Source organism: Sus scrofa, chromosome 5 (genome assembly GCF_054392235.1).
Source record: "Sus scrofa isolate SSC_HxYL_T2T_F1_AM1 chromosome 5, Sscrofa_HxYL_maternal_Yorkshire_Landrace_v2.0, whole genome shotgun sequence".
NCBI lineage: Eukaryota > Metazoa > Chordata > Mammalia > Artiodactyla > Suidae > Sus > Sus scrofa.
Window position 1 is genome coordinate 7908504 of NC_139387.1, and position 14983 is coordinate 7923486.

At 41.4% G+C, this 14983-nt stretch overlaps 1 protein-coding gene across 1 annotated transcript in view; it reads left to right on the forward strand.

The window, feature by feature from the left end:
* MRTFA (myocardin related transcription factor A) overlaps positions 1–14983 on the forward strand; it is a 198855-nt gene that overhangs the window by 149457 nt on the left and 34415 nt on the right. Inside the window, 1 exon segment of the mRNA NM_001436086.1 lies at positions 8766–8831. Coding sequence (NP_001423015.1) covers positions 8766–8831 — 66 coding nt within the window.

Genomic DNA, 14983 nt, shown 5'->3' on the forward strand with positions numbered 1-14983 from the left:
AGTTTATAGGATAAACATACATAAAATACAGCAATAGAGTAGGTATAATTTGGAGTTCCTGTTGTGTCTCAGAGGTTAATGAACCTGACTAGTATCCATGCAGACATGGGTTCGATCCCTGGCCTCGCTCAGTGGGTTAGGGTACTGCGTTGCTGTGAGCTGTGGTGTATGTAGGTGGCAGATGTGGCTCGGGTCTCACATTGCTGTGGCTGTGGCATAGGCCAGTGGCTACAGCTCTGATTGGACCCCTAGACTGGGAACCTCCATATGTCATGGCTGTGGCCCTAAAAAAAAGACCGAAAAAAAATTAGGTATAATTCACTGATGCAAAGATAAATATTCTAATTATCAGCATGCTAAGCTTCACGTAAAGCTGAAACCCACACTGTTCCTTTGCTGATCTTCCCAGTAAAACACATTCTCCAGTTTGAAGCTAGCGGCAGTGTTATCTCTTGCTAAATTGAATTGTATTTACTTGTTTATTCTGGGATTAATACCTGAAGGTTAATGAGAGAGGAAAATGTACCAATTATTATGAGATCAAGCTTTGGGGATTTATAGAAGGAAGAGGATTTGGAGTAAGGATATACCATCTGAAATTAGTTTTAACAGTTAATATTTATTAAGTAAATGTGCTAGGCTCTGTATATATAAGAGAACCTAGAAGATGATGCATCATATCACTTGGATTAGATTTACATAGAATAACTCAAAAGATTTAGTCTAGAGATACCAGATTTTCTCTCTTTATTAGGTTGCTCTTTAGTGATTTTCCCTCTTGATAAGCCTTCAGTAGTAAACAACAAGTAATTTTTCTGGAAGAAGTGTGTTAGAAAATGAAAGTTCCAATGTAAAGTAAAAGTAAAGTTAGGCCAAAAGAACACAAATAAGGCAGTGGTTGTTAACCTGATGCTACATTAGAATCATCTGGCAAGCTTTTGAAGGACTCTTTAATGCCCAGGCCCAACTCCAGACCAATTGAAAAACAAAAACAAACAAACAAACCAAAAAAACCTTCTCAGGGAGTTCCCTCTGTGGCATAGTGGGTTAAGGATCCGACTGCAGCAGCTTGGGTGGGGAGGTGTGGGTTCGATCCCTGCCTGGTGCAGTGGGTTAAGAACCCAGCATTGCCACAGCTGTGGCGCAGGTTGCAGCTGCGGATCGGATTTGATCCCTGGCCCAGGAACTTCCACACACCGTGAGTGAGGGGGAAAAAAATTTGGTTCCAGTCCTGGCTTCTGTTTTCTAGTATTTTGTTGAGAATTTTTGTGTCTATATGCATAGGGTTGTTGGCCTGTCGTTTTGTAGTGATATCTTTCTCTGGCTCTGGTATCAGGGTAATACTAGCTTCATAGAGGGAGTCGGGAGGTGTTCCCTTCACTGTTTTCTGGAAGAGTTTGTAAAGATTAACATCAGTTCTTCCCTTAAATGTTTAGTGAAATTTACCAGTGAAGACATCTAGGCCTGAGTTTTTCTTTGGAGGAAGGTTTTTTTTTAATAAGTCAGTCTCTTTATTTTTTACAGATCTGTCTAGATTTTCTGGTGTTTTTGTTTTTGTTCTTTGGTGGTTTTTTTTTTGTTTGTTTTTCCCTTGAGACAGTTTCAGTCAGTCAGTCATTTATTGATTGATTGATTGATTGATTGATATTGATTGATTGATGCATTGTCTTTTAGGGCTGTACCCGCGGCATATGGAGGTTCCCAGAGCCATAGTAACCCCAGATCCGAGCCACGTCTGTGACCTCCACCACAGCTCATGGCAATGCTGGATCCTTAACCCACTGAGTGAGGCCAGGGATCGAACCCGAGTCCTCATGGATGTTACTCAGGTTCGTTAACTGCTGAACCACAATGGGAACTCTAGTTTCAGTATTTATGCCTTTCTGGGAATTTGTCCGCTTCATCTAAGTTATCTAGTTTGTTGGTATGTGGTTCTTCATCTTATTCCCTTTTAACTCTCTTAATTTCTTTAGTTGGTGGTAATGCCTCTTTTTATTACTAATTTTTAATTTTTTGGCTGCAACTGCGGCCTTCAGAAGTTCCTGGGCCAGGATCGAGCCTGAGCCACAGTAGTCACAATGCTGAGTCCTTAACTGCTGAAATGTCACCATTTATTTATTTATTTATTGGTCTTTTAGGGCCTCATCTGCAGCAAATGGAGGTTCCCAGGGCTTGAATCAGAGCTGTAGCTGCTGGCCTACATCACAGCCACAGCAATGCAGGATCCGAGCTGCGTCTGCGACCTCCTACACCACAGCTCATGGCAATGCCAGATCCTTAAACCCAGTAAGCAAGGCCAGGGATTGAACCTGCTTCCTTATGGAAACTAGTCAGGTTCATTTCTGCTGAGCCTCAGCAGGAACCCCTATTTATTTATTTTATTTTATTTTATTTTTTGTCTTTTGTCATTTTTAGGGCCATACCCACGGCATATGGAGGTTCCCAGGCTAGGGGTTGAATCAGAGCTGTAGCCACCGGCCTACGCCAGAGCCACGGCAATGCAAGATCTGAGCCGCATCTGCGACCTACACCACAGCTCACGGCAACGCCGGATCCTTAACCCACTGAGCAAGGCCAGGGATTGAATCAGCAACCTCATGGTTCCTAGTCGGATTCATTTCTGCTATGCCATGACAGGAACTCCCTATTTATTTAATTTTTAAACTTTATGGCTGCACCTGCAACATATGGAAGTTGCTGAGCTAGGGATGGAATCCAAGCCACAACTGTGACTAACCTACAACTGCAGCAATGCTGTATTCTTCAATCCATTGTGCTGGGCTGGGGATCAAACCCGCACCTCCACAGCAAGCAGGGCTGCTGTGGTCAGATTCTTAACTCACTGCACCACTGTGGGAACTCCTAGAATGCCACCTTTTAAATTCCTGATTTTTGTATCTGTTTTATCTCTCTTTTCTTGATCATTCTAACTATAAAGATTTGTCAGTTTTTTTGATCTTCTTAACACGTTTTTGGATCCCTTGGTTTTCTCTGTTTTTCTACTTTCCACATAATTGCTTTCTGCTTTAATTTACCTTTCTTTATTCTACTTACCTTGGATTTAGTTTGCATTTATTTTTCTTGCTTCTTAAGGTGAATGAAGGCTTTATAGTATGTATTTGAGACCTTTCTTCTTTTCTAATACAGGCATTTAAATCTATGAATTTCCCTCTAAGCGCTACTTTACCTATATCACATACATTTTGATACAGTATTCAATTCAGAATACTTTCTAATTTCCCTATTATTCTTTTCTTTGACCCATTGGCTATTTAGGAGTATATTGTTTAATTTCTACATACTTATGCATTTACCAAGTATTCTTCTGTTGTTGGTTTCTAATTTAATTTCATTGTAGTCAAAGAACATATTTCATGTGATTTAAATCCAAATAAGGGAGTTCCCGTTGTGGCACAGTGAAAATAAATCCGACTAGTATCCATGAGGATGTGGGTTTGATCCCTGGCCTTGCTCAGTGGGTTGGAGATCTGGCATTGCCATGAGCTGTGGTGTAGATTGCAAACATGGCTTGGATCCCACATTGCTGTGGCTCTCGTGTAGTCCGGCAGCTGCAGCTCTGATTCGACCCCTAGCCTGGGAACTTCCATGTGCTGTGGGTACAGCCCTAAGAAGAAAAAAAAAATCCATTAAAATTTATTGAGACTTGTTTTATGGCCTAGTGTATGAGCTGTCCTAGAGACTGTTCCACGTGTGCTTGAGAAGAATGTGTAATGTTCAGTTGTTGGCTGGAGGGTATTGTTCAAGTCTTCTGTATTCTTGTTGATTTTCTGTATACTTGCTCATTATCAAGAATGAGGTAGATTGTAATTCATGAAGAGAGAAACCAAAACATACTTTATTCTAAATCATTTAAGTAAGTATCATTAAATTAAAATAAGACAAAAATCTTCCACTATTAGTTGTACCTCAGGAATGCCAAAAATGACATCTAATTTATTTTCTAGTTTATTGGTCCTTCCTATTTTAGTGTTTTAGCATGAGGGTCATTTTTTTAATTCTCATGAAAATTTATGCTTTCAAACCTAACTCCAACTGAGCCAGTCTTTCAGATCATTTCTGGGTAGCAGTTTCCTCCTTTGTAATGTGAGAACCTTCATAGCTTAGTCAGATATCTTAGGGGAAGAGAAAAGATTTGTCAGAAGGCTTGTTTGCTTTTTGCTCTCAATCGTATAAATCTCATTGAGTTTCTAATGTGGTACTTTTTGGACCAGCAGATAATTTCTTGTCAAGGAGCATTTCTCTTATTTGTCAAGTTTATTTTGGAGCCTTTTTGTAACATTTAAATAGACTGAAAAGCTGTGACCAAGTTCATTGTAATTTGATTAGGTTTGACTTAAAAGTTCATATCCAAATTTAAAGAATTGAGAAAGAGACTCACCAACGTTTCTGGCAGAGCTGAGTAATCAGAGTGTGCCGGCAGTAGGGATCTTTTTGAAGAGGTCTTACTGAGCAAAGGGTGATGCAGAGGGAGAGCTTTTGTTCTTTCCCAGTCATTCCCATACTAACACCTTTCCCCTTTTCTACTTCCCTCATAAGCTGTACTTCATCTCTCTGTTCTAGAGGCCTTGGTGGAATCGATAATGGGTAAATAGGAATAGAATAAGAACAGCCAGTGAGCTGCACATCTCCCTTTCCAGTAAAGTCCAAAGCTGCTGACCAGTGGAGGCCACAGAGCTGGGCTTGAGGACACACCCTTATCTTTGCTTTTTCTCTCCAGTCTTGATTGACCCTGTTGTTTGATCGGTCCAGTTCTCGGGCATTATCCCTTGAACACCATCAGCATACCTCCATGGCCTTACAGGGCAGAAACATGTGAGGTTCATTCCCTTGCTTTGATTTCCTAAGTAGCCAGTTTTTCAAATAGCAATTGATCATCTTTGAAACAGAACACTTGATTATTTTCATGAGGAATAGAGAACCTAGGGTTCCCCACTTTATGGTTTATTTCTTTTCATTTTATTCCAGTCCTTTTCTGACAGGCAGCTCCGTTAATTTACCATCCATCAGCTTTAAAGACATCTGTTCATCTATGTATAGGCTCCTTGCACAGACCCATTTAGAAACAGATGATATATTACATTTGTGGAATTCAGTAATAGTGAAAGTATAAAGACTCATGCTTGTATACCAATAGGTATTTTTGTTTAGTGTTTATTAGGGAGTGGAGAAGAACTCTAAATAGTGATGTACAATAAAATAGGTTTCATTGAATTCCCGCTTTTTAAAATATCCTTGATCTAGCACTGTATTTGAAAATAAACATTTGAACTAGTGTTCGGTATTTCTTGGTGAGAGTGGATGTGTATTAAATTATGGCCTCTGAAATATACTCCTGATTTAGGTGCCTGCCTTTTGCAGTGAATATATAATATATGGCTCTTATTATATTTATGCAAAGTGAGTTATTAAATGATTTCTTCTAAAATGAATAACTCCTAAGGCCTGTAAAAATAAAGGCATTTATTTTTAGAGTGCTTAGAATTAAGAGGAATTAAGATAGACTAAGGAAAGGGGAAATTCATATAAATACCCATTTCTTTCAATTGAAAGTTTTAGAAGAAGAATCTTTGTATATACAAGCCCAACAGGTAAATTATACCATAATTCTGAATTTACTGCTTAAGTCTTTTATTTTCCTCCTTATAAACATAGTTAGGGTTAGCAGGAGAGGGTTATGCAGTATATAAAATAATACATACCTACAGTCAACTTGTAATAATACCTAAGATATAACTGATACCAGATAAACTCTATTATGCAAACAGGGAACTTGGTTGGGTTTCAGATAAGCCCATAGAGTTTGGAGTTAACTGCTGAGATGCATGAGATGAAATTTGCAGATAACTGAACTTTACTTTCATTTAGTTTTAGAGATGGAAAAGTTTTATTAGGTTAACCTTACTCTTTAAACTAGAACTGTTACAAAAAAAGCTAAACTCCATAAAAAACTTGAATCATAGACTTAAATTTTTGCTTTCTTGAAACAAGTAGTTTTTCAATCAAGAAGCTTGCATAATGCATCCCTTATGGCCCTATCTGTATGTTTTTAGGAGGCCTGCTGATTGATATTTCAGAATTATTCTTGGATAATAGACAAAGTTTTCATACTTACTGTTTCTTTGAAGTGTTCAGACCTATTGAATTGCATTAGGTTTCCGTATTCTCTGAAGTCAAATCACTTCCCTTTATTTAATCATTTTCTAGTAGTTTATCTCACACAGGGCCCTAGAAAGACTATAAAAGATGACAACTATGTTATGCCCTCTTTTTCCTCTTTATCCTGCCTGGCCCTCCTCTTTCTTTCCTCCAGGGAGATGTGTTCCGTGGTACTAAGTACCTTCACTTCGGACTCACAGAGACCTGGGGTGAACTCTAGTTCCAGTACCTTTGAGCCATCTAACCTAAGGCAAATATTTAAAGGTCTGATCCTTAGTTTTCTCATCTGTAAAATGGAGATAATAATAGTATTATCCCCACAGTGCTTTTTTTTTTTTTAATTGAGTAAATTAAAAGCCTGTCACTTAACAGAGGGCTGAAACGGTGACTCCTGTTATAATTTTTTTTATTATTATTGCTGCTGATCTGTGGTTATAATTTATTCTGAAATCAAGTTCTTAGATTAATTTAAATTTATTTTACTGAAGTTGATCAGCCAGACTTCTCTGACCCTGGCCTGAACCTTTCATTTCCCTCAGCCCCTTTGTCTCTGTCACCAGAGGCTGAACCCAGACGCTCAGACTTCTTGCATGTCAAAGCAGCACAGATTTCCAGAAGACCCTGGGGAAGCAGAGAAGTAAGGTGCCCGGGTTCTGGAATCAGAATGCTTGGGTTCAGATCCTAATATACCTCTTATTAGTGGGATAACCTTACATCTCATTTTCCTTACCCATAAAATAGGATAATACCTTTTCTCTCAATAGGGGAGCTATGAAGATTAAATGAGTTAAAACACGAAAGAATGTAGAACAGTATTTGGCACAGAGCACATGTTGTATAGATGTACGCTGTTAGTATGGCTGTTGCTGCTTTTATCTTTTATTCTGCAAATCTTTGTTTTTACAGTGTTGATTTGTAAATAACCACGACAACAATAACGTCCTAATTAGATTTCTCAAACAGTATGTACCATCATTTTGAGATCCAGTTCAGTTTAAGAAACAATTATTAAATGCCTACTGTGTATTAAGTGCTATGGGAAGGTGTCATATACTAATAAGATATATTCCCTGCCTTCCAGGAAGTTATAAACTGGTAGGTGAGAGAAGATATATTCAGGGCGTAAGTATGACACAGGGCAAAGTATTACTCTACATTTTATAACAGATAAAAGGTAGTTCACAGGTGGCCTAGAGTCATTCTCAGTGCTGGCGGGTGAGTTGGGAAGGTCAAGTAAAGAGGCAGGCATTTCCAGCTGAAGTGGATAAAGCCTTGGGAAAGTACATGGTCCTGGAGGAAGAGTAACTGGACAGTCTTGATTGGGGTGACATAGAATGGGTGAGACACAGCACAAGTCATGACACAGCCAGGGACCTATCACTGCAGCATGGTAGAGAAAACTTGGTAAGAGTGTAAGGAGGTGGCAGAGATGAAGTTGGCTCAAAAATTTTAATATTAGTGCTGGGGAGGAGAATAGTGATGTTATTAGTGAGGAAAATGATGGGACATAGATTAGGTTTCAGGGGGAAAGTCAAGTTCTACTGTGGACTTCCTGAATATGAGACATAGACTAGTTATGGTTCTGCCATTTTTGGAGGCCTTCTTCAAAACTGCTTTGTGGTTGGAAAAGGCAGATATTAGGGCAATATGATTCTCAATAGATAGAAGTGCCCCTCAGATGTGACTTGCAGAGACCTTGTAATTGAAGGCTTACTGTATAAGGGGACTTCCTTTAGCCTTTGGGATCCCCTAAGCCTGCTTTTCTGAACATTTTCTCCCTTAGCCTCTCAATGCAGGCTGTGCCTTTGTCCTTCTGTATGGTGTGCAGTGGTAATACTCTTTAGGTTGCATTGGCTTTTGAAATAAAGATAATTGGCTTTTAACTTAAAAGAAAAATTCCCGTTAACTTGTTTCATTAAGTGGTGTTGCCTGAGTGGAAATGGGAGAAACACCCATCACCCCTCCACTAGCCCGGATGTGCTTTGAATCACAAAAGGCTCCAAGTGAAGAGGAAGAGACGACTTGTTTTAATGGTAAACTGTTTTATGGTCTAGAGAAATGAATTGCTTGGTGAGGATAGGTATCATTTTTAGATATAAAAGCTTTTTTTTTTTTTATAACAAATAACCAATACTTCCTGATCTGTGTGAATAGCTGTATCATTCGCTGTACTTACATAAATGGTGGTAAACATTTGCTACCAGGAAGAAGGCGTGGAACATCTAGAAAGCTTTTTCTGCTAGGTGGTCGTCCTCATTATGTTTTCTTTGAGTTAAGAATTGTGTTTTCTAGTCTTAGGAGGAGGTCACAGTGTTGTAGGAGGTTTTGAGCAAGAGGCAAGACTTGGGTACTTTGTGGATTGTTATCGCCCTGCAAGACCCTTCGCAACTTCCTCTCACCGCCCACAGCAGAATACGGAAACCCTGCTGTATCAGGCCACTTCTGCAATTACTGTCACAATTAAAGGAGATCCTTCTTTCACACTACACCCTTCTGTTTTGAGGCTTTCTTTGCATTTGAAAATGTGTTTTTTGTGGTGGAATGCCCGACTGAGCCTTCATCTCCCTTCTCTCTTTGCTGCCCTGCAGTGCTGCAGTTGAAGCTCCAGCAGCGCCGGACGCGGGAGGAACTCGTGAGCCAAGGGATCATGCCGCGTAAGTACCCGTCTCTCTCAGCACTCGATAGTGTTGCTTTTAGGATGTGGTGTGTGTACCCGGTACGCCACGGGAAGCCTCTAACAGAAAGCAAGGCCGTCGGGGTTCATTTCTGCATGCCTTTCTTTCTCATGCTTTTTGAAGTTTAGGGCCTCTCAATGGGTGATAGTTAAGAGAACTGCCCTAATTGATCAAGTTCAGGGATACAAATAGCATTAGGTGTAATAGCGCCATTGAATGGTGCTTAGCTTCTGAGCTGCACCTTTAAAAGGGTTTCTACGCCCTGTTCCACTTCCCGTTACAGGAGGAACAGATCTTGAGCTGGGGTGTTGTGAGGAAGAGCACAATATGCTTCGCCTTAGTGTTCAGATGCCTGGGGAGCGACCGCCCTTTTCCACCTAGTATTTTAAGTCAACCCCAGTTTTATTTAGAGTGATGGTAGCCTCGGATATCCTAAGGCTGGCATGGGTGTAAGTGCATCTGAATGGAGTTGTTGATGGGGATGCTGCAGGGCTGGGCTTATGGGGTGCAGAACTGCATCACGTGGGGAGAAATAAAACCAACCTTGGAATCTGTCAGAAGTAAGAAAATTTGCTTTTAATACCAACAGCCTTATAAAATGTGTGGAAGCTGGAGCCAGCAAGATTTTACTCTTTTGGACATTCCTTTTTAAGTCATCAGCAGAGAGCTTAGGCCTCCCTCTTATTTTTTTATTTATTTATTTTTTTAATCTTTGTGTGTTACTGCTACTTGGACACACCCTAATGAAATGAAAAATATATGTATTGTACAACTTCTATCTTTGTGGTGGGAAAACTGATATTTTTTCACCTTAACTCAGTACTTGTTGACCGACTACCACTGTATTTTCCTAATTATCATTCACTCATTCATTCAAAATATTTTAGTACCTAGTATGTGCCTGTTGATATAGCAAGGTAAATCCAGCTCCTGCTCACCGGAGTTTTGTACTTAGAAGGAGAAGACTGATACAGTAATAAACAGGGAGACCACTAAATAAACACGATCATTTCAGAGTGTGGTAAATGCTATGAAGTAAATTAACTGGTTGGTGTGTTAACAGATAATAGGAATGAGATGGGGTCACTTTTGAAAAGATGGCCAAGAAGGGCCACCCTGTGGAGGAAATGTTTGAGCTAAGATCTGAAGGATAAGATGGAGTCAGCCATTCAGAAGCAGGAAGGGGGCCCAGGAAGAAGGAAAAGCAAGTCTAAGGGCCTAGGGCAGTTACGAGCCTGGCATGTTTGAAAACATCGGAGGAAGCCATTGTGGCTCAAGCCTGGTCAGTGAGGGGGGAGGGGGATGGGGCCGGAGTGAGGGCCTTGTCAGCCACATGGAGGATGGAGATTCTGCTCCAACTACAGTGGGAAGCCATTGAAGGCTTAAAGCAAATGAGGATGGGATTTAATTTCTGTTGTGGTAATAGCAGGACTATTTCTAAGAGCTAGAACTTCATAGCAAGTATGAGGAGTCTGAGGTCTCTTTCTATCCTAAGCATCAGCCAGGGTACTTAAGTCTCAAATTTATCTTTTTTTTTTTTTTTTTTGGTCTTTTTGCCATTTCTTGGGCTGCTCCTGCGGCATGTGGAGGTTCCCAGGCTAGGGGTCGAATCGCAACCATAGCCGCCGGCCTACACCAGAACCACAGCAACACGGGATCTGAGCCGCGTCTGCAACCTACACCACAGCTCATGGCAACGCCGGATCCTTAACCCACTGAGCAAGGCCAGGGATCGAACCCACAACCTCATTGTTCCTAGTTGGATTCATTAACCACTGAGCCACAACGGGAACTCCCAAATTTATCTTATTTTAATTGCAGTTAACTACCAGACCATTTCCCCGCATGCTGTCTTGTTCTCCGGCTTTCCAGTGACGGATTCCCCATCCTTAAAGTGTCCGATAGAGCAGGTGGCTTGTGCAGCGGATCAGTAATGTGATCGGGTTGGGCAGTGTTGTGCTTTACAAAACACTCCAGATCTGCCAATCTACAGACCTTGTAGAGCACCACGTTACCCAGCATCTCAACTACTCGTCCCTTTCACCAGGGCCATCTCGTGTGTAGTGTCTGTCTACTTTGTGCCTATGGTAGTCCTAGATGCTCTAGAGATTAAAGAAATAGGCATGGGACCTGCCCTTAAGACTTGAACAGTTTATCTGGGTAGCTAGGATTTGCCTGTCCACAAAATAGAGAGCAACTCAGCCTTGATCCATGGGTGCCGACTCTAATTACAGTGCTAGTTCTGAGAGCATAGTGCCACTTCTCAGGACCTGTGTTATGTTCAAGATCTAAAAGCCATGCAGACGATGAGTGCCTGGATTCTTGCTGTCTTTCATGTGATACCAAGGGCCCACTGGAGATAACTATTTAATAGGATTTAACTAGTACAGTCTCCTTGCTCAGCATTTCTTACAACATTCCGTGCTAAGACAAATGGTGCTTCAATATTATAGTTATCTGCTTATATGTTTGTCTCTCCAGTTAGACTGTGAGCCTCTTGAGAAAGTATCTTATTTATATTTCTGTCCCCAGTCCCTGGCACTGAATGAATGAATGAATGAATGAAGACAGCCAGTTGTAAAGTGTAGGGGGGTGTGTGTATGAGGGGGAGGGGAAGGAAAGGGGGGCAGGAGAAAATGAAAGACAGAAACAGATACCATTCTGTTGCAAACTTGTTGGGATTCTGGGCATGGAATTCAGAAGAACACTCTTGTTCTGTCAGGGGCCCAGGTTCTAAAATATTCTAAAAGTCTAATTGTAGACTTGGGGTGGTTCTCTGTGTCTGTGAAGTGAGAATAATTACCCTTCCCATAGGAAGAGAAACGCACTGCTTCAGTGAGAATACTGCACCTTCCCTCATGCAGCATACAAGCCACCTTCAACTACGGGCAGTTTGGTTTTCAGCTTTTCTAGTGAAGGAAGTAGGTCACAGACTCTTAGATTATGAGAGAATGTTGAGGCCTGGGAATGGTTTCAGGTGTGAAGTTCCCTGCTCACCAGAAGACTTGGCAATATGCAGACAGGGCCTGGAGTTCCCAGCGATGGGGCTCCTTTTTCCCAGCCACTCACCCTCTGAGTAACCCCACTTCCGGGCCACAGCCCCTCGCCCGCCACCCTAACTCCCATTACAATCTCCAACATTCTCTGCCCCCTTGACCTCCCCAAGGCCTGCCATCTTCCACCAATCCCGCTTCCCACCCACCACGCAATCTTTCAACAGAAAATATAAGTAGCGCTGGGGGCAAATCAAAATTGATCAGCAATTCGTTGACTTTTGCCTATTTGGAGACCTGAAAATATAACATTTGGTTCGAAGTGCCTACTTTTTTCGTTTCTGTCTTGCTGGCCTGGAAGTAGTTAGGACCCTCAAACCAGGGGGAAGAAGCAGAGTAGTCATGGCTATATTCTGCCTCATCATTTCTGTTTATATCTTTATCACATTCTTCTCACCCCAATCCTTGGTAGTTCTCAGAAGAACCCACACACCTCATCTCACAGGGCTCCCTCACCCAGCTCCTGTGTGGGGCTGGCTTTCAGTTCTGACGTCGCATCTGTCGGACACAATGTCTTCAGTGGCTCCTTTGCCTTCAGGAGTGCTGTGCATATTTTTGCATATTGTCCAAAGTTGGGGTATAGCCTTCCTGTAGAATCCAGGGGGTTAAAGAATCAAAACCACACACCTCTTTCTGCTGCTTAGTATGCTCTGTCCATGGCTTCTAGACTGTGGGACATAGAAGTTACTTTCTGATGCTTTTCCAGCAGGATCTTTTCCCAGAATTCTTCATTCTCATTGTGTAAACATATGTCTCAAATTTAACACTACTTAACCCTACCAAATGCAGAGTGCCAGATAGCAAAGGATTACATATTCCAGGCCCTAAAGCTTTCTTTAATGATGCCTGAAGCTCTGCATATCTTGAGGGAGAGGAGAGACGCCACAGATAGGAAGCTGGTGTGTAAGTCCAAAGATAAGACCAAGAATGCTTCTGTATCCAGGATGAAGATTCGCAGAAGAAGTGGTCATGTGTGGTGCGCCATTCTCAAACCGCTTTCCCCATAGCCTTCCTCTTTGACGTTTAAAGTTGTGCAAGCCATAAGGTTAAGGTGAAAATTAAGAAAACTATTCTGGCAGTGAGAGCTGCTGCAAAGGAGTAACCTTTGAAAGGAAAACATAGAAGTTCTCCTGGCCAAAACAAATGAGAAAAAAGTCTCCTGTAATCTTTCTAGATGTGAGAAAAGAATCTCATTTGTCTCTTCCCTCTCAGAGTTTTGTTATTCTATGGTGAATCCTTGAGAAAAAGCAGAGAGTTAGCATATTTCTAATGGTCAGGTTACCCCTTATCAGTTCATTATTTTCCCATGTGCACATGTAGTAATAAAACCTTGGTACCATGGCACATAGGTGAGGAAATCATTGTGTTTGCCATATAGATTAAGGAGCTTTCTCCTTTTCTTAAGAGAGCTTCTCTTCCCCCCCTTCCCCCCCCCCCCGCTCCCATTTTATTTGGTGTTTCTGGGCACCCAGCTACTGCCATTGATGACACTTACTTTTTTTATTATTATTTTAATTTTTTTCTGCTGTACAGCATGGGGACCAAGTTACTCTTACATGTGTACATTTTTCCCCCACCCTTTTTCTGTTGCAATATAAATATCTAGACATAGTTCTCGATGCTACTCAGCAGGATCTCCTTGTAAATCCATTCCAAGTTATATCCGATAACCCCAAGTTCCCAATCCCACCCACTCCCTCCCTCTCCTCCTGGGCAGCCACAAGTCTATTCTCCAAGTCCATGATTTTCTTTTCTGTGGAAAGGGTCATTTGTGCTGTATATTAGATTCCAGTTATAAGTGATATCATATGGTATTTGTCTTTGTCTTTCTGACTCATTTCACTCAGTATGAGAGTCTCTAGTTCCATCCATGTTGCTGCAAATGGCATTGTGTCATTCTTTTTTATGGCTGAGTAGTATTCCATTGTGTATACATTACCACATCTTCCTAATCCAATCATCTGTCAATGGACATTTGGGTTGTTTCCATGTCTTTGCTATTGTGAATAGTGCTGCAGTGAACATGCGGGTGCATGTGTCTCTTTTAAGTAGAGTTTTGTCCAGATATATGCCCAAGAGTGGGATTGCAGGGTCATATGGAAGTTCTATGTATAGATTTCTAAGGTATCTTCAAACTGTTCTCCATAGTGGGTGTATCAGTTTACATTTCCACCAGCAGTGCAGGAGGGTTCCCTTTTCTCCACAACCCCTCCAGCACTTTTTATTTGTGGACTTATTAATGATGGCCATTCTGACTGGTGTGAGGTGATATCTCATGGTAGTTTTGATATGCATTTCTCTTATAATCAGCGATGTTGAGCATTTTTTCATGTGCTTGTTGGCCATCTGTATATCTTCCTTGGAGAACAGTCTATTCGGGTCTTTTGCCCATTTTTCCACTGGGTGATTGGGTTTTTTTGCTGTTGAGTTGTATAAGTTGCTTATATATTCTAGAGATTAAGCCCTTGTCCGTTGCTTCGTTTGAAACTGTTTTCTCCCATGCTGTAAGTTGTCTTTTTGTTTTCGTTTTGGTTTCCTTTGCTGTGCAAAAGCTTTTCAGTTTGATAGGTCCCATTGGTTTATTTTTTGCTCTTATTTCTGTTGCTTTGGGAGGACACTTACTTTTGACTGGTCGGGCAAATCCAGAGTGTGAGGACAGAAGTCAGTCACTGTCAATCCAGAGGCCTCTCAGACTGCCTGGCCCCTCAGAGGTGCTCAGACACTCGCTAGGTAAAAAAGGGAACTCACTGGCCTGCTAGTTTTGACTGGTTCATAGATCTGTTAGTAGGCCCTGTGTTCTCACATTGAAACTGGAGAGAGTGGCTTTGTGCAGCTCTGTTTTTAATTGGCGTCTCTGCATCTTGACTCCCCAGCCCTTCAGTTCTACAGTCCCATCCCTTTGTCATGCTTCAGCTGTCAGCTTTAGCCAAGTGCTACTCAGAGACTGTGTGCCTCCGTTATAGCACTTGCAGCTAATCTAAGGTGTCGTTTTACTGGGCCCCCACGTTAGCTGAAAATCTCCTCTTCATTAGACTATAGCAGTCTGTGCACCAAGAAGAAATTTCTTCCAAACTCTGA